The sequence below is a fragment of the Rhinolophus sinicus genome, chromosome 16 (assembly GCF_057876585.1).
Source record: "Rhinolophus sinicus isolate RSI-liver-muscle chromosome 16, RSI-T2T, whole genome shotgun sequence".
NCBI lineage: Eukaryota > Metazoa > Chordata > Mammalia > Chiroptera > Rhinolophidae > Rhinolophus > Rhinolophus sinicus.
The window spans coordinates 24,617,228-24,637,375 of record NC_142516.1 but is presented as its reverse complement, the minus strand read 5'-3'; the positions used below and the strand labels follow the sequence as shown (position 1 = coordinate 24,637,375).

At 42.6% G+C, this 20,148-nt stretch overlaps 1 protein-coding gene and 1 pseudogene across 4 annotated transcripts in view; one reads left to right on the top strand and one right to left on the bottom strand.

Annotated features, from left to right (window-relative positions):
- LOC109448655 (uncharacterized) overlaps nucleotides 1-3,669 on the bottom strand; it is a 37,221-nt pseudogene extending 33,552 nt beyond the window's left edge. Inside the window, exons 1-2 of the transcript XR_016019484.1 lie at nucleotides 2,983-3,669; nucleotides 189-334 (exon numbers count right to left, since the gene is read on the bottom strand). The product of XR_016019484.1 is annotated as an uncharacterized LOC109448655 (transcript). The remainder of the gene's footprint in view (nucleotides 1-188; nucleotides 335-2,982) is intronic.
- Nucleotides 3,635-20,148, top strand: part of SLC44A1 (solute carrier family 44 member 1) — a 177,762-nt gene continuing 161,248 nt past the window's right edge. For all 3 annotated transcript variants that reach the window (XM_074330783.2, XM_074330782.2, XM_074330784.2), the window contains exon 1: nucleotides 3,635-3,768. In XM_074330783.2, coding sequence (XP_074186884.2) covers nucleotides 3,733-3,768 — 36 coding nt within the window. In that variant the 5' untranslated portion in view covers nucleotides 3,635-3,732. The remainder of the gene's footprint in view (nucleotides 3,769-20,148) is intronic.

The window sequence follows — 20,148 nt, the reverse complement described above, 5'->3', positions numbered from 1 at the left end:
TATCCTCTACTAAACACCAATTCACAGTAAGCGATTTTTAAGAGAACTTGTAAGTTTTCTGATCTTGCAACAAAAATCCAAGTGAAACCATAAATAAAAGCCAGAGTTATTAATTAACACTGGAGAAACATCAACTTACAAGTGTGGACAGAAACAAAGTTGCAGAGCTAAGGATTTATAAGTCTCACCAGAGTCTTGCTGGAAACAATGTTGTATTATTCTGTCACATGCCTGAGTTCAGGGAAGCTCTTTTCAGGGGTGCTAACTTCAGGGTTTTAACCGGGAGGCTGAGATACATTTCCATCTTCTGAAATAGAGACTTGCTCTTTCCTCTCTGGAAATGAATGAACAGTTACAGCCCTTGGTTACAATTAGTTTTCGCTTTTGGAGCATTTCCCAGGGGTGACGTGAACGCTTGCAGGAGGTAGTTGTGAGGCAGATCTGGAAGCTTGGGTTCTGCTGAGGCAAACGTGCTCTTGTGGGATGCGGCTATGCACAGTATGTGCTAAAATGTAAATAACACAGCCTAAGCACCAAATGCCTCTTTTTTTATTTTTTAATTAGAGGACTATTTTGAGCAGTTATAGATATATACAGATGCATTTATATTTCTGTTACGCAAAACCCTGAAATCATGAGAACAATGAGTCAGGCTTTATTATAGCATCAGAAAGACTATTAGTGCAATGTTTTCCCTCGGTGAGTGGCCAGCACCAAGCCCTCCATCTGAAGCTGGAAACCCTGGAATTCACATGGCCAATTATACGATACTAAGACCACTGAGAAGCGTTTCTGGCTGGCTCAGCTGGTGATCTGTTTTTACCCTGCAGCACCAAGATTGATAGACCTTATAATTTTATCCTGGTTAGGGCAGATGCTGTTCTTACATAAGTTTTATTTTAAAATCCTCTTTTTCTCAAAACAAAAAACAAAAGCAAAAACCCCTAAGCCCTTCCCAGTGGCTTGCCTTGATGACACCTCTTGGTGGTGATATCAGTACCACGATCACGGGCTAAGAAAAAAAAAACTTCTCTTTCGAGATCTCTGAATTTGCAGTAGTTTAATTTCATTGAATGCTGTGCATGCTTGTTTATGAGAAAGAACGTAAAGGAACAGTAATTTGGCCCCTTCTAAATCACTCCTTTTATGAGGCTTCTTTGGTTGTGAGGGGGATGGGAAAGAGACTCCTTAGAAGTCACAGAATATAAATTCAGGAGCTGTTAGTTTCTCTCATGCTAATGATGAGGTATAATTTTAAAACATCACATTCATATGCATATGTGGTGCGTATGTACATAATTAGTTTATTTACAAGCACCTCGCAGAACCTTAGAACTTGATAGTCCCATTAACCCTTAAAGGGAAAATGAGTTCAGATCAGTCAAGCAAAAAGGAATGTGCTCCCTTTCAATTATATTCACTCATCATCCATGTCTTGGAAGGAGACCTCCAAAAAAGTGAAATACATTTTTTCTGAAGCACTGCCAGTCTGTTACAAACGAGTATTTATCTGCTTCTGCCGTTCTAATTACAAAATAAGCACTAGCTGCTACATGGAATAACTACACTGGGCAAAAAGAGTTTTATAATCTGAGAGAAAGGCTCCTATATTGACTCTGCTAAGAGATACAACTCCCCTTTCCTTGATTCTAAAGAAGGAAGACAGATGGTTTCTTGTTTAAGACTGTAATTTTACTTTCAGCCTCCTCCCTCAGTTAAAAACAAGATGTACTTTGAGGCTGTGAGGGAAAGTCTCAAGGGAAGGCTTTTTATTCCTGGTTGCATTGAATAATTCAACAAACACTTGAGATTGCTGAGGGAGGTACAAAGAAGAAAATGCTCTCCCTTGTTCTCAGGGAGTTCACAATCTAATTGTGGAGTTTACAACCAGAATTGGGACTACAGCCATTAAATTTTATTTTTTCACTTCTATTTTATGGCCTAATGTTACTGGTAACACACTTAGGATTCACCAGCCCAGAGGTATGGTGGATCATCTGATCAAATTGAAGAGCACAGGGAGGCGAATGCAGAGGAAGAATTAATGATCTCAAGCAGTACTTGTTGAGCGTTGACCGACCTACTAGCTGTTTTCATGTTATTTCATCTTGACAACAACCTTCTGTGGACATCCCAATTATTTCACAGAGGAGGAGAATGAGGTTTAGAGAAGGGATTCGTCCAGTAACATCTAGGAAATGATACTGGAACACATCAACTAGGAATTCTCTGGCCTTTTCTTTAGCTGTCCCCAGGTTCCCATCTTGACTTTCCTTTGCTTAGATTCCCTTTCCAAAGCTCGTTAAAGTCTACTTACTTCTGTGCTATTTCCCCCCCCCCCCCTTGGATTTTGGGTAATCGTTAAAACTTGCTGTCTTTTATTTGGTCAGGCCTTCTCGAGTCTCATTCCCTTGCATCTTTGCAAATAAAACAAAAATTTTTTTTAACTGATTCTGTCTTTGAGACATTCTTTGACAGGATGAAATGAAACATAAAAGGCTTATAACAGTGCCCAGTACCGTGGTTCTCTTAACATTAACCACGATCTTTAGTTTTATTCTTGCCACCTTGTAACTGTTCTCATCTCACACTATTTCCCAACGACTCTTTTGGGGCTGCAAATTCCTTGAAGGTCGTGACAACACCTAGTCTAACTTGTTGCTACCCTACAGGAGCAACAGGGACTTGTAAGAAAACAAAAACTTGTGTCTTCTGTTCACCTCTTTATTCCCAGCGCCTTTAAGCTACTGGAACTTAGACTGTCTTCCGTCTGGATAAGAAAGTTTAGTTCAGCTCCAATATGGCTCTGAGTTGGGAGACCTGGAGAACTTTTTGCCTTTTCCCTATTTTGGCTCTTTATAACAATTTTGACCTTGGGTGCGTTTCATTACTTTCTTAGCCCCCTTTCAAGGCTGTTTCCACATCAGCAAAATGAGGCCAGTAGCAACAGACGCTTGTTTCTCTTCGTCTCCTATCACTTACCCCTTCTCCAGGGAAGGTTTATTGTGTACGTTCCCTCTGGATAAAAAGCTGCCGTCGGAGCAGTAAGAAGCCATTAGGGTCTCTGGGCTGCGCTCCCAGCGGGGACAGCGAGCAACTCCGGGCGCCTCGGCCGTGTCTCCCGGTCCGGAAGCAACCCGGCCCAATAACGACTGCGAGCCCGCCCAGCCCTCGGGAGCCTCAGCCCCGGCGCCCGCGCCCCGAGCCAGCGCTCTGCCTCGGTGCCACCGCTAAATGGGCTCGGCACCGCGCAGGCTCCGACGCGCGCCAAAGGGCCCGGCCTCGTTTTGGCCACCGCCGCCCCGCCGCCCGCGCGGCGCTGCACTGGGGGCGGGGAGTCTGATGGGAGACGCGCGCGGCGCTGAGGAGGCGGCGGCCCGGGAGAGGGAGCGGGAGAGGGACTGGGCGCGGGAGGCGGGAGGCGGGGGACAGGGGGAGGCGCCGCCGCCGCCCGCCCCTTTCCGCTGGGGAGCAGCTGCAGCAGCAGGAGCCGAGCAGGAGCCGCGCAGCCGCCGCCGCCGCCGCCGCCGCCGCCGCCGTGGGATGTGGCCGGAGCTTGCCCCGAGCCGCGCCGCCTTCTGAGTGCCCGCCGCCGTCCGAGCCGCCGCCGTCACCGCCGAGCCGTGCGGGGCCAGGCCGCGCCCTCCCCGGGCGCCCGCCGGCTCGCATGCCGAGGGGCTCCGGGGCGTAGCTGCGCGCCCGGCGCCGCCTCCGGGCTCCCCCGGCCCCGCCATGGGCTGCTGCAGCTCCGCCTCCTCCGCCGCACAGGTGAGGGTCTCCCGCCTCCCGGCCGCCCGCCTGGATGCCTCTCCTGCACCCCACTCCCCGCGCCCCGTGCCCCGCGCCCGCCGCCCGATGCCTCTCGCTGCCCGCGTCCCTCGCCCCCCGCTTAGCCCGCCGTGCACTCCAGAGCCCCCCACCCCCGCCCCCGCCTCTCCTGCTCGCCTGTCCCGCAGATGCCCTCGCGCTGGCTCCCCGGCTGCCGACCCGCGGGCGCTTCTGCGCGGCCCCCAGGGCGCTCAGCTCTTTTCCGCCCCTTCGCGACGTGGCCTCCTCCTCCCAGTCACACCTGAGCAGCCCGTCCCGCTCGCTTGCAGGTAGAGGCCACACAGGGGCCTCCTTTCTGCCCCAGGCGGCACCCCCTTCCCTTGTCGTCTGGCCTTGCTCCTCTCTTCCCTCCCCATCACCGACTATTTTCTGTGCTCCCAGGAGGAGTCCCTCCAGCTTGGGCTCTTCACCCGTCTTCCACCTTATTCCAGTTTCTGCTCCATTAGCAATCTGTCCCTTTTCTCCTGCCTGCCGCCCCCCGTCCGGGTTCAGGTGTTTACGTGTGTCCTGGAGCCCTTCCACGGCCCACTTCCCAGATCCCACCCGCTCGTCTCCCCCCCCCCCCATCCCCCTTTTGTGCCTTGACCCCGGGCACCGCGGCCTCTTCTCACACCGAGGCCCCTGCGGGAGCGCGGGGACTAGGCAGGAAAGGAGATTGGGCACCTGGTGGGTGACGGGAGCGCTACGGAAACTCCCTCTTTGTTGCCAGTGTAACAGGAGGAAAGGTGCCGAATTTAGTTTTTCTGTGGGCACTGGCTGAATGTTGTCGCTGAGGGCTGAGATGCAGAGATTTCTCCTAGCTGCTACCCTGCCCCCATTCAAATTTCGCCAACCTTCTCGCTCTCTCTTGCGGATCCGAGCCCTTAACCTGGATGGAAATGTTTAGACAGCTGTATAAGGATCAAATGTAATAGGACTTGACTGCTGGCCACTAATAAGTGAGAGGACCTGTTTGTAAATTACCCAATTTAGTGGATTAGTGAGTGTATTTACAAATACGATAAGAAGCAATCAGGAATACTGCATCAAACTGTCTGGTGGTGGTGTATGAAAAATAGGCTCTGACAACGCCTGGGATGTAATCTCACAGTTTCATTAGGGTAGAATTTAACTGTGGTCTTTGATTTGTTTGTTTGGGGAGGGGGGAAGACAAGGGCTCATGTTTTTAGAAATAAAGGCTGGTGGGCTCTTGGTGAAGAAACATGCTAGTTTGGAAAAAAGAAAAAAATCCTCCAGAGATCTAGCATCTGTGATAATACCAGAAGTGTTTTGCTGCTGTTAAATGACTATATATAACTCAGTTTTAAATAACCTGCATACTTGTTCTGAAAATCTGAGATCTGTTAGAAAAATGACTAGAATTGCAGATGAATGGAGGACATTTATGTTTTATCAAGTATCCATCCTTTTTGTCTAGTTCTTTTTTTTTTTGAGTGTTTGCTTACCTGTGTGCTTTTTTTCCCTACTAGTATCATAGACTGGTTGGTTTAGTTAAACCTTTCTATTTAGTTAGAATAGCAAAGAAAAACTATGTGGTGCTGTTGTGAAGGAGAGGTTCATAGACCAGGGTTTTCATATTAGCAAATAAAGATGTAGAATTACACAACACCTTTCAACTAGTTGGGGATTTTGGAGTGGAGGGGGGATCAAGTTGAGTGCTATTCATCTAATATTTACTTAAATATTATTTTCACCCAAAAGGTATCTTTTATATTGCCTTTCTTTTAAAGAACTGGGTAACTTTACATCCTCTTTGGGTGGTGAAATGCTTTTAAGTCAGGAAAGTACTGGTAGTTGATGGATGGTTTGTTCAGTGCATGAACAATTAAATTTGGGAGGGATGATGCTACACCAGAACTCTGCTTTAATAACAGGTATTAGTAAGTCTTGGCATTTCTCTAGCTCCCTATAGTACTTTTCAGAATGCTGTCACATACCTTTATTTTCTTTGCTTTTTCCTCCTCTTGGAGCCACCGTTTCCTTCATGCCATGTTCTACAGACAAGATGTATGTCATGCACCCCAAGGGGTGCGTTTTTTTTCCCTGTGAATTCCTATAACCAATCAGCAGCTGTCACATGCCTTTTAGTTCAGCTTTAGGGACTTGTAGTGCTCACTGGAGCATTGAGGAGCAGATTTTGTGCCGAAGAGCTCATCATTTTTTTTTTCCCTTGTTTGAGATTTTGGCATCATTCTTCATTTGTGAAATGTTACCAATCTGCTGACATTTTAATATTCCATTTAGGAGCATCACCAGCATTAAAATATTACTGTATCTGTATGTGTTGTGTTGAAACAAAATAGGGATGCAAGACCAAATCTTGTCCAGTCAAGAACCTCCATATCACTTTGAGCCTCTCCTAACGGCCTCAACTATATTTTCAGGTAGAATGTTTCTTTCATCCCTTCTACTGGATTGTAAGCTTCTTGAGTATAGGAACTACTTTTGTTTTCCTCATCTTTGTATCCACTGCAGTGCCTCACTATACCTTGTACATAATCGCTGTTCAGCAATAGTCAATGAACAGATTATATACACAGATTTGAACATCTGGCTCCCAAGTGACATTGAATATGAATCCACCCCTGACCCATGTGTTGTTTCACTTCCATGGGCTGGTTGACTAATTCTACCAAGGCATCTTCTTCTAAACTCAGATTTGAACTGTTGAAGTTAAATTTCACCCGCCTTTCCCACATTCCTTCCTATTGTGTCAGTGGTAGTGTCAGTTTACAAAATGAAGCAGGTTTTTCCTTTTCTTCTGGGCGCTTTGCTTAATGCTTATATTTCAGTGAGAGCAGTGGTTATAATATTTAAAAAAAAGCTTGTCTGCAAACTCTAATGATAACCTTCGTGCCACATCAAAACAATGTGCTTTGAGGTAGTCTGCATTTCAGCTTAGCTTTTCTCTGGTTTGTCAGCAACTTTAAAGCCCTGGCAGGTTTTAGCAATGTAGATTAAGTGTGTTTCTTTCTCTAGTAGGGATTCACTTTTAAAATCTAATTTATTTTACCTTATAGTCTCTTGCTATGTTGTAGACTCTCCTAAGAGAGTTCATGGTCTTCTAAACTGTTTTATCTCTTGTAGTCTGTCCTGGAATTATTTTCATTTTCTTGGCAGTATCTGGGTATCATAGTTTGCCACCAAAACAATTATCTTGTTTTAGGATTTAGATCAAAGAGAAGTGTCACATTCTATACTAACTTGTATTGCATTGCTGAAGGAGCAAATGATTGGCAAAATAATTTGTCCTGTATCAGGCACGTACATCTAAGAATGTGAAGCATGTCTTATGAGCCAGGGCTCTTACAGAACTCTTAATTATGTTTCGTTTTTTTGTTAGTGACCATTACGAGTTGTATCTTAATATTAGTAATTGCTCAAAACAAGCCAACACATGATGATAGCCTTTGCCTAAAACTCTCTTTGAAGGGAACATAAAAGTGAGATAGTCTTCTTGAGTTTTTTTTTATAACACTAATCCTCTCTAAGACTCTTAAAATTTATTCCCAGCTCTCCCTAATTCGTTTGTTCTGTTACAACCTGACATAATTTCTACTCTTATAATGTTAAACTTCAAAGTCCACTTGTAAATCTTCAGATTTATTAAATGTTCTTTCCCATTGACAAACCAGTTTGAATGAAGGAGGCTTTTGAAAGATTACTTAGCAAATTGCCCTAAGTCTTTGTCGTTAATGGTTAGATCATTATTTCTCACAGTAGTGCTTTGGAGGCCAGGAGATTGCCAAGTGCTCTGAAGTTCTCTCTCCTTCAGTTCTAACCTTAGAAATTGTGGGAGGGATGGCAGACAGTCTTTCTGATTGAACAAACTGCTCCTTTGTCTGGCTTTGGGATAAATTGTACTCGTCTGTCTTGTCCCATGGTCTTCAAGTGGAGAGTTACATATTTGACTGTATTTTTTTCTAGCTCTCATATCTTGTCTTGGGAGTGATGAAAAACAATCAAGTGGTCCACAAATACTGGTTAACTTTTGAGTATGTTAACTGTTCCTTAACAGAATTTTAATAATACTGTAGTCTCCATTTGCTTTGTGGCATTTGAAGTCACAGGATAAACATGAAATTTGAAGAGTATAGTGCGAATTATCAACAAAGACTAGGTTGTTCCATTAAAATATTTCCAGCAAAATAGATTTGCTCTAACTAACAAAAAAGTGTCTAACTGGCATTAAGACAGTTTTTAGGATTTTTTTGTTTTGTTTTGTTTTGTTTTCTTCTTCTGAACACTATGCTGATAAGCAAAGAAGAGCAACTGCTCAAAAATTGTATAGCATTAAAATTGGCTGGAAATAATGTGCAAATTTATTGCTATGTTTCGCAGCCATTTTCATGTCTTTATTTCTACATTTTTATGTCTGAAGTTGATATTACTTCCATTTCATAGCTGAGGAAATGGAGACTTGGAGATTGGGAAAGTTGGCCAAAGTCGCAGAGCTACTAAAGGAAGCAAACCACACCCCAGGTCTTCCGAATCTGAGTCCTACACTGCTCTTTCTGTGCTAACATGTGTGCTTCCCAATCTTAAATTGCAAATCACTTTAGAAAAGTTCCACTTAATAACATTTTTTTTTTTTTTTTCAAATTGGGAGATATGGGGAACAGTGTGTTTCTCCAGGGCCCATCAGCTCCAAGTCACTGTGCTTCAATCTAGTTGTGGAGGGCACAGCTCAGCTCCAAGTCCAGTGGCCGTTTTCAATCTTTAATTGCAGGGGGCTCAGCCCACCATCCCATGTGGGAATTGAACCGGCAACCCTGTTCTTCAGAATTCACGCTCTAACCAACTGAGCCATCTGGCAGACCCTCAATAACATTTTGAATGAAGGAATTTCCAAGTTAATTCATGCCACCGTTTTGGACTTCCTACAGTTATTAGCTGGGGAGCAACATAGTATATATAATGTAGCAAAACTAATCCAGTTAGAATGTTCCCAGTCTTAACAAATAGTGTCAAATACTCTTTGATGTGTTAATTCTATCATTAAAAATGTTATTGGCTGGGGAAGATAATTATTTGTAAAAATATAGTCTATATTCTGTATTAATTGATTAATAGTTGTTTTTTATGGCCCCCTTCCCCCCCCCCAAGAAGAAAGAAATATTTTAATTTTGTAACTTTTGCTAAGATTTTTGGGACCCTGGGGGATATTAGAGAAAAACTAGCCCTACTATCTCACTTTTCTATTGAGCCAAACTAGAATTTAGACATATGAAGTGGTCTGAGGCAGAGAGATAGATATCTTATGAGGTAGCTAGGACTAGAAACCTAATTAGTCTCTTAATCTCTTGATCTTTCTGTACTACAGTTAATTCTTAATGTCTTAAATCTCCTTACCTTTGCAACCGTGGCTGCACATTGGAAACACTTAAGAACTCTAGAAAACACTGATGCTGGGGTCCCACTCCCAGAGATTCTGATTTCGTTTGTTCAGGGGTGCTGCCTGGGTGTCAAAATTTTTTTAAGTTCCCCTGTTGATTCTCCTGGGTTGCAGAGGTTGAAAACCACTGTTCCATACCCTTTCTGTAGGTAATATCATCTTCTGTGGTTTCAATTGCAGTCTGTATGCCAACGATTCTCAAACTGAATTACTGAGTTGAAACAAACTGCCCTCGCCCTCTGATCCTTATACCCAACTGATTGCTTAGCTCTTTCACGAGAGTATCTTGTAGGCAAGTCAAACTTGGCATGTCGAAAACTGAACTCAAAATTTGTGTAACACACACCTTTTTCAGTATCTCTGGTTCACTGAATGATACCAGTATCCTGGTGTGGAAACTGGAAACCTGAATCATGTAGGGAACTTGCCTTTCATTAGTTCGCATCTAGTCATGACATCTTACCTCTTTACCCTTCTCAACACCACTGCCAGCGTTCTAGTCCAAGCCTCTGTCATCTCTGGCCAGAACCCTCCTCGCAGATCTCCCTGCATTCGTTCATGCTTTCTTCTAATTTTTCTCCCTATTGCAGCCTTGGTGATCTTTAAAAAGTAGGAAGCTGATTTTGTCCCTCTCCTACTTGAAACCCTTAAGTGGTTTCCAGTTGCTTGTAGGACAAAGACTAGAATCCCTGACAAGACCCCGCATGGCCTGTTATCTCTTTCCAGCATCATCCTATGCCTCTCTTCTCCTTATTGTTTGTGCTTTATCCTCACAGATGTTTCTGTTGATTATGTGCCTTGTTTTAGAGCTTTTGCACGTGCTGCTCACTTGTCTTAGAAGGCTCTTTGCTTTTCTCCCTGCCTTTGGCTGGCTACCACTCATCCCTTAAGTTTCAGCCTAAAACTCACTTCTTTGGAAAGCCTTCCTTGATCCTTCAAACCAGGTCACGTCTCCTCGTTAACCCCTCACAGCCTTATATATTTTCTTTCCCCTTGACCACTTAGAACAATAAAGTAATTGCACAATTAGTATTAACTTCTAGACCAGGAGTTGGGAAAACTACAACCCATGGGCCAAATCTGATCAGCTGCGTGTTTTTGCATGGCTTGCAAGCTAAGAATGCCAAAAATGTTACCTATATTTTTTTAACAGTTGAAAAAAAATCAAAGGAACATTGAACAAGAAATTTATTTCATAAAAATTATATGAAATTTGTATTTCATTGTCCACAGATAAGTCCCCCCCCGAAAAAGTTTTATTGGGACACAACTATACTCTTACATATTGTCTATAGGTGCTTTCAAGCTACAAAGGCAGAGTCGAGTAGTTAGTTATGACAGAGACCTTATGGCCTCCAAGTGTAACTATTTACTCTGTATCCCTTTACACAAAATGTTTGCTGACCCCTGGTCTAGACTGAGCTGATGAAGACAGGTTCCACATCTGCTTTGTTCATTGCTGTATTTTCTGTGCTTGGCTGATACCTGGTACATATGAACAAATTAACAAATCCACAGATGGATGTGGATGAACTCCTACCTTAACAATTCTGATGCTTTTAAATTCAATACAAACACTTTTTTAAAGGATCAATATTTTAGAAGATTCTTAACCGAATTTTCAGCAGCAATCGTAAGTGGCTTGTCCGTTACAGCTGTACATCTCATTTGTGAAGCAGGTGTGCTTGTGGAGGTTTCAGTTAACAGGTTAAGGTGGGTGGGGAAAAAAAGATCGGTCCACTCCAATATCAGGCCAGTTGGATTTATAGTGCTGGTGTTTTTGTAGCAGGTGCAAATGCTTGGTGCTTTATGTGTAGAGTTATAAAGAAAAAGTGTTTGAGCTGGTGAAAAACTTCCGTCATTAAAGAGGCATTGTTCTCTGTACTGTGGGAATTCACTCTGAAAATGGTTCAAGTTTCTGGCACAGTAATAATTCTTCCCTTTTAGTAGTTTTGTTTTCTCATTTGTTTGGAATATAGCATAGCATAATGTTCCGATTTTGAATTTATGCATTGTATCAAATTTAGTGCTCTTTTTAAGAGGTGATTTTTGAAAGAGATTTGCATTTTTCAGTATGTTTTAATGTACTCAAAAAGGGGGTGTTAGTTTTTTCCCCTAAGTGGACTTCTTTCTGATTTTATATCAGTTGTATAATAGGATTTACTTAAAAAACATTTGATTGATAAACTGTTGCAATTTATTTTTTGTGAAAATAATCATATTATTACTATTTTTTGATGCTCTCTTTAATATCCCACAACCAAATATTTAGACATTTATGTCTTGAAAGTTATTTTTATTCTTCTAATTTTTAAGGTTGCCAGACAGATATTGTGAAAATTGTGAAACATAAGTGTTTGATGTCTGGATACATTTGTATAATGGAAAATAGCAAAACGACGGAAAAATTGAATACAGACAGTTATTTTAAGATGTTCCAGTAGCAATGCTGGTGTTCAAGTTTGCTCTTTATTTTTGCTAATGTAATGATGAGAACGATGTTGTAAGATTTTTTTTTTCATTATGAATTGCCTAGGATGAATTCCGCTGTTAATAAATTAAAACAAACAAACAAAACAACTCTTAAACTAAACAGCTAAAACCTTAAGGAAAATTTGTTATCTCATGTAAGTTGAGAGGTAGGGTGGCTTCCAGGTTGGTTAGTTCAGTGGCTTGACGATGGCAACAAGACCTGAGTTCTCTTCTTGTTCCTCTTTGGCATTTTCAGGAAGGGTAGCTTTTCCTCCCTTAGCTCCCCTCGCCGTCCCAAGATAGATGTAGTACTTCCTGCCTGTCTCTTACTGAGCTGATGAACCCCAGTGGCTTTCCTTTCAAAGGAGTTAAGGAGGGCTGCATACTCATTCTTAAACAGTCTCTAGCAAGGGGGAGACAAAGGATCCAGAAATTGGCGTAGACTAACCAGGATTTCCCTTTGAGCCATGTGGAGGACAGAACAACACAGGAACAAAATTAGTACCCTGCTAGCAAGGCAGAGGGAGAATGGTGACTGGGTAGGCAGCCAGTGGTATCTGCTACCTATTCACACTTCCGTAGTGTTTCCTAACATTTTGCTTATAGTTCCACTATAAAACTTGTCATAGTTCTTAGTTGAAAGTCAGTTATCTTCCTGTTCCCATAGTGATACAGCTCCAGCCACTGCTGAGCCCTTTTCTCTTTTCCCCATGCCTACTGCCTCTTTTCCATTCTGAGGCAAGGCTAGCTTCAGGATACAGAGGAACATTTAAGGTTGGAATACTGATTTATAGTAATTAGTATTCCCACAGGCACTGGGCCCCAAGAGAACCTGGGGGGTTATTACATGTAACCTTTTCCTTCTAGCTCCCTCAATTTCCTTTTTTACCTCTTCTGACTTCTCACCTCTGTGTGTATTTATCTTTGTCTGATTGGTGCTCATTTTTTCTCTTATTTTTTTCCTCTTTTCCCCTAAAATGTTGTTTTTCCTTTTCTTCCTACCCCTACCTGATACATTTAAGGAGCCATAATACAGTATAAAAATTGCATCTCTGCAACACATAGCTAATTTACAGAGGGGAAATAGTAAACTAATATATAAATATATTCAGTCTTGCTGATAATCGAATTAACTCAATTCAAAGCACAGAGACACCCTGTTACATCTGTAACTTTGGTAAAAGTTAACAGAATGATAATTAATTGCTCATGTGGTTTTGACTCAAGTTTATTTTATTGATTTGCTGAATAAATTGAAATGACCCTGTTGGGACATTGTTTGACAACATATACTGAAAGCCATAAAAAAAGTTGACGCTCTTTGTTTAGTAATCCAAAAGTATAGTGCAAGTATCTTTACATGTGGTATTATTTATAATAGCAAAAGATTTTAATTTTAAACATAATTGTTTCTGGAGTAAAATTTCTTTTCTTAAAATAATGTTCAATTGAATTAGTCTATTAGATGTGTCTCATGTTGCCATCATCCCCAGCTAAGTGATCCTCCCTTAATGGGTGAGTGACCTGCTATCTGTAATCAGAAGTCCTTTCCCTACTGCTGCTCTAATGGGCTCCTAGAATCCAGAGAATTGAACACCGTCGTGTACAAGCAGGAGTACGGGCTGTGTAGCCAGATGATAAGGGTTTGAATCTTAGCTCTGTCATCAGCTGGGTTATTTGGGCCAAATCCTTTAACCTTGGGTGCCTCAATTTCCCTAGTTGTAAAATGGGAACAACAATAAAACCTACCTCATGGCTTGTAGCAAAGTGCACAACCCATGAAAATATCTCAGACATTACCATGTGAATGTAAACTAACTCTCTTCGGTGTCTTCATATCCATTAATCCTTCCCTAAAAAAAATTTAAAAAAATAAAATATCCTGTGTTTGGGATTTGGGAAAGGGATCCTGACTTCCAAAAATTTTGTGTCAGTAAGATGAGTGCTAAGGGTGAAATAAGAAGCAAAAATGGGACTAAGTTGGGTGTTAGGCGTTCAGGGAATGGAGAGACTAAGAAGGAAGGACTAATTGGAGAGTGGGCTTCTTGACAAGGACCATTGATCTGACCTTGAATGGGGCTTAGAAAGAGTAGGAAGATAGACAGATTTTAGTAGAAAGCCCAGGAGACAAGAGGACATTCCAGAAGAAGGAAGAGTTGAGCAAAGGCAAGGAAACCTTTAAATACTGCATGTCAGTTTCAAAAGGAGACCGGGCCAGAGTAGAGAGAAGAGATGTTGCATGTAAGGAAGGCAATGATATATGAAGGGGAGGGAAGTGGACAGACATGGAGGATTTTTCAGAATGATTTAAGGAAGATTCATCTGACAGCATTGTCTGTGCCTGAAGTGGCAGAAGGGGAAACAGAAGCCACCCAGGAAGTTGTTCACTAACTCGACCCAGAGTGTAAATGGGAAACAGGAAATACATAGAGTTGAAGTAGGACAGACTTTCTTAACTTAATCTGGATATGTGGGATGAAGGAGAGGGATAAAACCAGTTTAGAGTGCCATATAATTAGAGAAAGGCATTATGATTGATAGACATGGGAGTGGCGATGCAGACCAGTATGTGGGGAGAAGATGAAGTTTTATACAGACGGAGGCTGAGTTGATGTTGATATTAATACCTCCATGTAGCAATCTCCCACAGGCAACTGAAGACCCAGTACAGGATTTCTGAGAATGCTGTAAGTCACGCGCGTAGAGGAGATGCGTTTTTTGGGGGGTATGGGGTGTCTCTGAGGGGAAAGGAAGGGTATGAAATACGAGAGCAGACAACTAGGGAATAAGTGCAGGGAATGGTGGTGACCAATCATTAACAGGGTTTCCAGTGCTCGTTTCCCTGGTTGTTCTCATATAGTAAATTTCATTTTGTTCTTGCAACTCAGATGGGTACCAGTGTAAGCCCCATTTTGTAGATTAGGAAACAAGCTCAGAAAGTTTAGGTGGCTTGCACAAGGGCACCCAAGTAGCGTAAAGCCAGAAGTAGTAAAAGCCTGTGCGTTTCCTGCTGCACTACAGTTTCCTTCCCTCTGCTGTACTGAGAACCACTGTTATACGTTTAGGTAGCATATTAAAGGTACCTTAGATATCACTTTTTCTGTTACTGAAATTCAGAGATTGTGTGTACTATTTTCTCTCAATTTAAAGAGTGTGTGTAAGGAGGGGGGGTTAAATCAGTGCAACTCAAACTAGAGGTCAAGGTGTGACCATTTGGAGCAGAGTCTGTGTAAGTGGTGGTTATAACCTTCAGACTCTGTGGATCCTTGACTACTACTATTCATTTCCTCTGGGGCTCTTCTGCATTTTCTTGTAAGAACTTAAATCTGAACAAGTCCGTCATGTAATTACAGTTGTGTCGTTTCCTTATAACTCAGATTCTTGAGAATAGTTTTAAATAACGAATATAATATACATATATACGTTATATATATAATATATACACATAATATATAATATATATTATATATGTTATGTATTATATATTGTGTGTATATATATATACATTACATATGTATATATACATATATATATTTAGTCAGTCTTTGGAGAGCCATGGCCTCTGAAAGGGTTAATATAATTGATGCTAACGTTATTTAATATTGAGTGCCAACAAAGCTCTGGAGCGCTGCTATGAAAGGAAAGGGTGAAGAAATGGCCACAGTGAAGTTGACTCGAGCACAAATGATTAACGTGCACATTAGGATCAAATTACAAAGGCAGGGATTTTGCACCACCAGGGCAAAGGCTGAAATTTTTTCAAATCTCTTTTGCATGTGATTTTGTATTTTCATGATTCTAAAAACATCAGGTGTTGTAAAATGATTCCGAAGACATCAAGTTTTAAAGTATAGCATATTAAATATATTTTGAAACCAGCCACACTTTTACATCAAGAAAAAACATTTTGGAATAGACACCGGTGGTTGAAGCAGACTTCGGTAATGAAGGTTTGGAAATGATATTTTAATAAGGCTCTTGATTTTAAAATTGAGTGCACGTCTAGCTTTGATGATACGTTTTAGAAGTTTATAAAGTCAGCCAAGACCAAGTGGACCCCCGTTTCTGTTGAGGCAGTGAGCAGCAAACAGAGCAGGGAGCCTCCTGGGGAGGAAGGAGCACTTCCCCGTGACCTGCTTCTTACCAGGCTCTGTACTCAGTGGGTGGTGCCCTGTATGCCATCCCATTTAAGGATACAAGTGTTCTCATGCAAGAATACCTTAATCAGGCTTTCCCCAAGTATGTGCTCCCCAAACACAAGGATGTCCTCCAAGAAAGGGTTGAGGTCTAGAAAACTTTGAGAAGTTCTTGCTTCTGCCATACCACCCTCCTAACACCTCGCACTCACCTCCCCTTCTCTCCCCATCTGTAGAGTCACAGTGTGTAGTAGCATATTCAGGACTCTTTGCTCCGTATCCTTACCTCCAGGAAACCAATTTAACTTTGCTTAACAGCCCTTCATTGAACTGATTTGTCCTTCACAATTTTTTTTCATTATTTCTTGCCCTATTCTGCACGACACTTATTGAGAAACGGTGCTTGAAATATTCCCTCTCAGTTCCATTCTCTTAAGTGAGAACAAAAGTGAGAGTAGCAGCAACAAGAATGTTGTTGGATCAGTAACCTGTAGGCAGACAGGCAGCCCTCTCCGCGTATCTGCAGCTGAGAACTTCAACGTGTTCGTTAAAATTATGGCAAAATAATGTAAATGAATTTCCAGTCACTTGTGTATATTATGATAATTTAAAAGCCTTTCATGTGAATTGTTTCTCAGATTGTTGTTTGAGATCTCCAAGAAGGTAAGGAAGAGGAACAGGTTTACAAAAGGATCCTTCAAGTTTCAAACTTCAGACTCTGGACTGTTGTGAGGCCAGCTGGGCCAACAGCAAGAAAGGGAACCAGCCACCTGTGGTTGGGAGTTTTCTTCTCCTTTCCTCCAGATGTGTGGGAGAGACACTTAGGGGCAGTTGTATTATCTCAGCACTCCAAGTGGCCACCCCGAGATGGGACCTGCAGATGGAATACTGACAGTGTTTTGTTGGAGGAAGAATTGAGGACAGAGATGATGTTACATGGGCTAAGCAAATAATAAATCCTCAGTAAATGTTTATTGAATAAATGTGGTGGGGGACAGGTTATTCAGGAACTGATATTTTGTCTTATGGTGTTAATGATACTTTTCAAAATTACTATTAAAACAAATAGAATCTGTCAATGGAGAGAAATAGGAGTGAACCCGAAAATTAAAATTAGCCACTATTTGAAATTTTTTAAGTTAACTCTGGTGGTTTTGAACCTGACCTTATTAGTAGGTGTTCCTACAGGATAATGACATATTGGTGAAAATGTTACTACAGCCAGCCAGGAAAAAGAAAAAGAGCACATCGTAAGCTAGAGACCTCTGGGCCTTGTCAACACCTAAGGATGCTAGGTAATCAGCACTGGTGGATTTATAAGAATGAGGGCTTCCCTTCTGCTACACCTCCCACCCACTCCCCCCCACTTTTTTACTGGCCCACCATGAAAGCTCTTCTAGACCATCTCAGTGCCTTCCTGGAAGCAGAGTGGGTAGAGCTACCGATGCTACATATTTTCAAAGTATGACTGAAGGGTAGAGAGCCCCGCTGCAAAAAATGACCCCTCCTTGTGACCGGGGTGTGGGAGTGATGAAGCTCTGAGAGCAGTGGGAAGGCAGTGTAAAGAAAAAGGTAAAAATAAAGAATGTTGGTAAAATAAACAAAATTCCTGGCCAGCCGCATGTTTTGGTTCAGTTCAACATTCATTGACTAGTGTGCCGCTTTGGCTGCTAAGGACTGGATTCAACCAAGAATGAGACTTTGCTCTAGAAGTCTACATAGTCTCTTAGGTGAGACAGTACAGGGGATGTGGGGCCCTCCACAGACTGTCTGCATACCCGGATCTCTTTCATAAATAGCCAAAAGTTATACTGGTTTACAATGTATAAAGCATGGGTAATTTCTTGGTAGATGCTGAATTCATTTTTTTAAATTTATTTTTTTTATTACTTTCAGGTGTGCAAAGCAACATACTAGACATTTAAACCCTTCATAAAGTGATAACACACACCCCAAGCTACTACCCCTCTGACATTGTGTATAGCTGTTACAGTACCATCGACTATCTTCCCTATGCTGTGCTCCACATCCCGTGACTATATATACCTATGTATTTAGTTACAGTTGACATTCAATATTATTCTGCTTCAGCTTCAGGTGTATAGCACGTTGGTCAGGCATCTACACAGTCTATGATGTGATCCCCCTGATAAAGCCAGTGCTCATCTCACATCTTACATGATCTTTACAACATTGTTGATTATATTCCTCATACTGTATTAGCTACCAATTTGTATTTCTTAATGCCTTCACCTTTCTCACCCTGCCCCAACCCCATTCCCATCTGTCACCCTGATAGATCTAGTACCTACCTGGCACCACACCTAGTTATTATAGTATTACTGACTATATTCCTCATGCTGTACCCTACATCCCCATGACTACCGTGTAACAACCAATTTGTCCTTCTTAATCCCTTCCCCTTTCACCCATACTTAACCCCCCTCCCATCTTAAAGTCCCTCTAAGATTCCTTGTAATACTGGTTTGGTGGTGATGAGCTCCTTCAGCTTTTTGTTGTTTGGGAAGCTCCTTATCTGTCCTTCAATTCTAAATGATAGAATGCTGGGTAGAGCAATCTTGGTGTATATCATTGCTTTTCATCACTTGGAGTATTTCCTGCCACTCCCTTCTTGCCTGCGAAGTTTCTGTTGAGAGATCAGCTGACAGTCTATGGGGGCTCCGTTGTAGGTAACTAACTGCGTTTCTCTTGCTGCTTTCAAGATTTTCTCTCTGTATTTAACCTTTGGCATTTTAATTATCACGTGTCTTGGTGTTGGCCTCTTTGGATTTATCTTGTTTGGGACTCTGTGTGCTTCCTGGGCTTGTATGTCCATTTCTTTCACCAGGTTAGGGAAGTGTTCTGTCATTGTTTCTTCAAATAGATTTTCAATTTCTTGCTCTCCCTCTTCTCTTTCTGGTACCCCTATAATGCAAATGTTGGTACGCTTGATATTGTCCCTGAGGCCCCTTAAACTCTCCTTGATTTTTTGGATTGTTTTTTTTCTTTTTGCTGTTCCAATTGGGTGTTTTCTCCTACCTTACCTTCTACATCGCTGGCTGGATCCTCTGTTTCATCTAATCTACTGTTGATTCCCTGTAATATAGTCTTTGTTTTCATTATTGTATCCTTTATTTCTAACTGGTTCTTTTTTATGGTTTCCATCTCCATTTTTATGCTCCCTGTCGCTCTGTAGAGGTTCTCCCTGAGATCGCTGAGCATTCTTAAAACCAGTGTTTGGAACTCTGCTTCTGATAGATGGCTTAGCTCCATTGCACTTAGTTCTTTTTCTGGAGCTTTGTTCTGTTCTTTCATTTGGGAAATGTTTCTTTGTCTCCCCATTTTGTCTTCCTCCCTGTGTTTGTTTCTATTTATTAGGCAGGGCTGTCATGTCTTCTGATCTTAGTAGAGTGGCGTTATGTAGTAGGTGTGCTGTGGGGGTTCAGTGGCGCTGTCTTCCTGGTCACCTGTGTCATGCTCCAGGTATATCCCTTGTGTGGGTTGCGTGTGGCCTCCTCTTGTAGTTGAGCCTTGGTTGATAAGTGCACATCAATGTGAGGGACTGACCCTTGGGGTCACTGGTTGTGAGGACTGGCCGTGACTACAGTGGAAGAGTTGTTGTGCAGGGGCTGACCCTACAGAGCAGGATCTGCCTCAGCAGGGCTCTGGTGCCTGCCCAATTCGCCCCTTGGGTGTGTTGTACTTGGAGGCTGCTCGTTGATGCTCCAGCTCGTTTTGAAGCTGGCCACTAGGGGTGCCAGCCCCAGGACCCCCTCAGAGAGGATCTGCTGTAGGTCTACTTCAGCCACAACCCATGCCCCACCCAGGCTACCCATAGGAGCCACAAAGAAATATGCAGATGGCTGCCGACATGCTGTGCTTGGAAGCACCTTGAGAGGCCAAGTTGCAAACCAAGGCCACCTGGTTTGGAGCTGCTCAGCCAGAGGTACAGGACACGCTCAAGGCAGATGCTGCTTGTCTGGATTCTGCAAGTCTTTGAGAGACCCTAGAAAAGTCTGCAGCTTGAGCCAAAGCAGATGTTGTGCACAAAAAAGCCACTGGATGTGGCCTGGGTGTGCCCGAAAATTGGGCGGAGCCAGGTCTCAAATCGCCAGGGCATGGCAAACTAATGGTGGAGACTCAGAAATGATGACCATCTGTGTTCGCTCGCTTGGAAGGGGGAGGACTCAACAAAGAAACAATGGCTTCCATCAGCTTCCCCGTCCAGGAGAAAGCTGCCTCTCCAGCCCCCATCCCAAGCTAGACAACTCAGTTCTCCCATATGACTCTGCCACCTTTCCATCTTCTGCCCCAGCG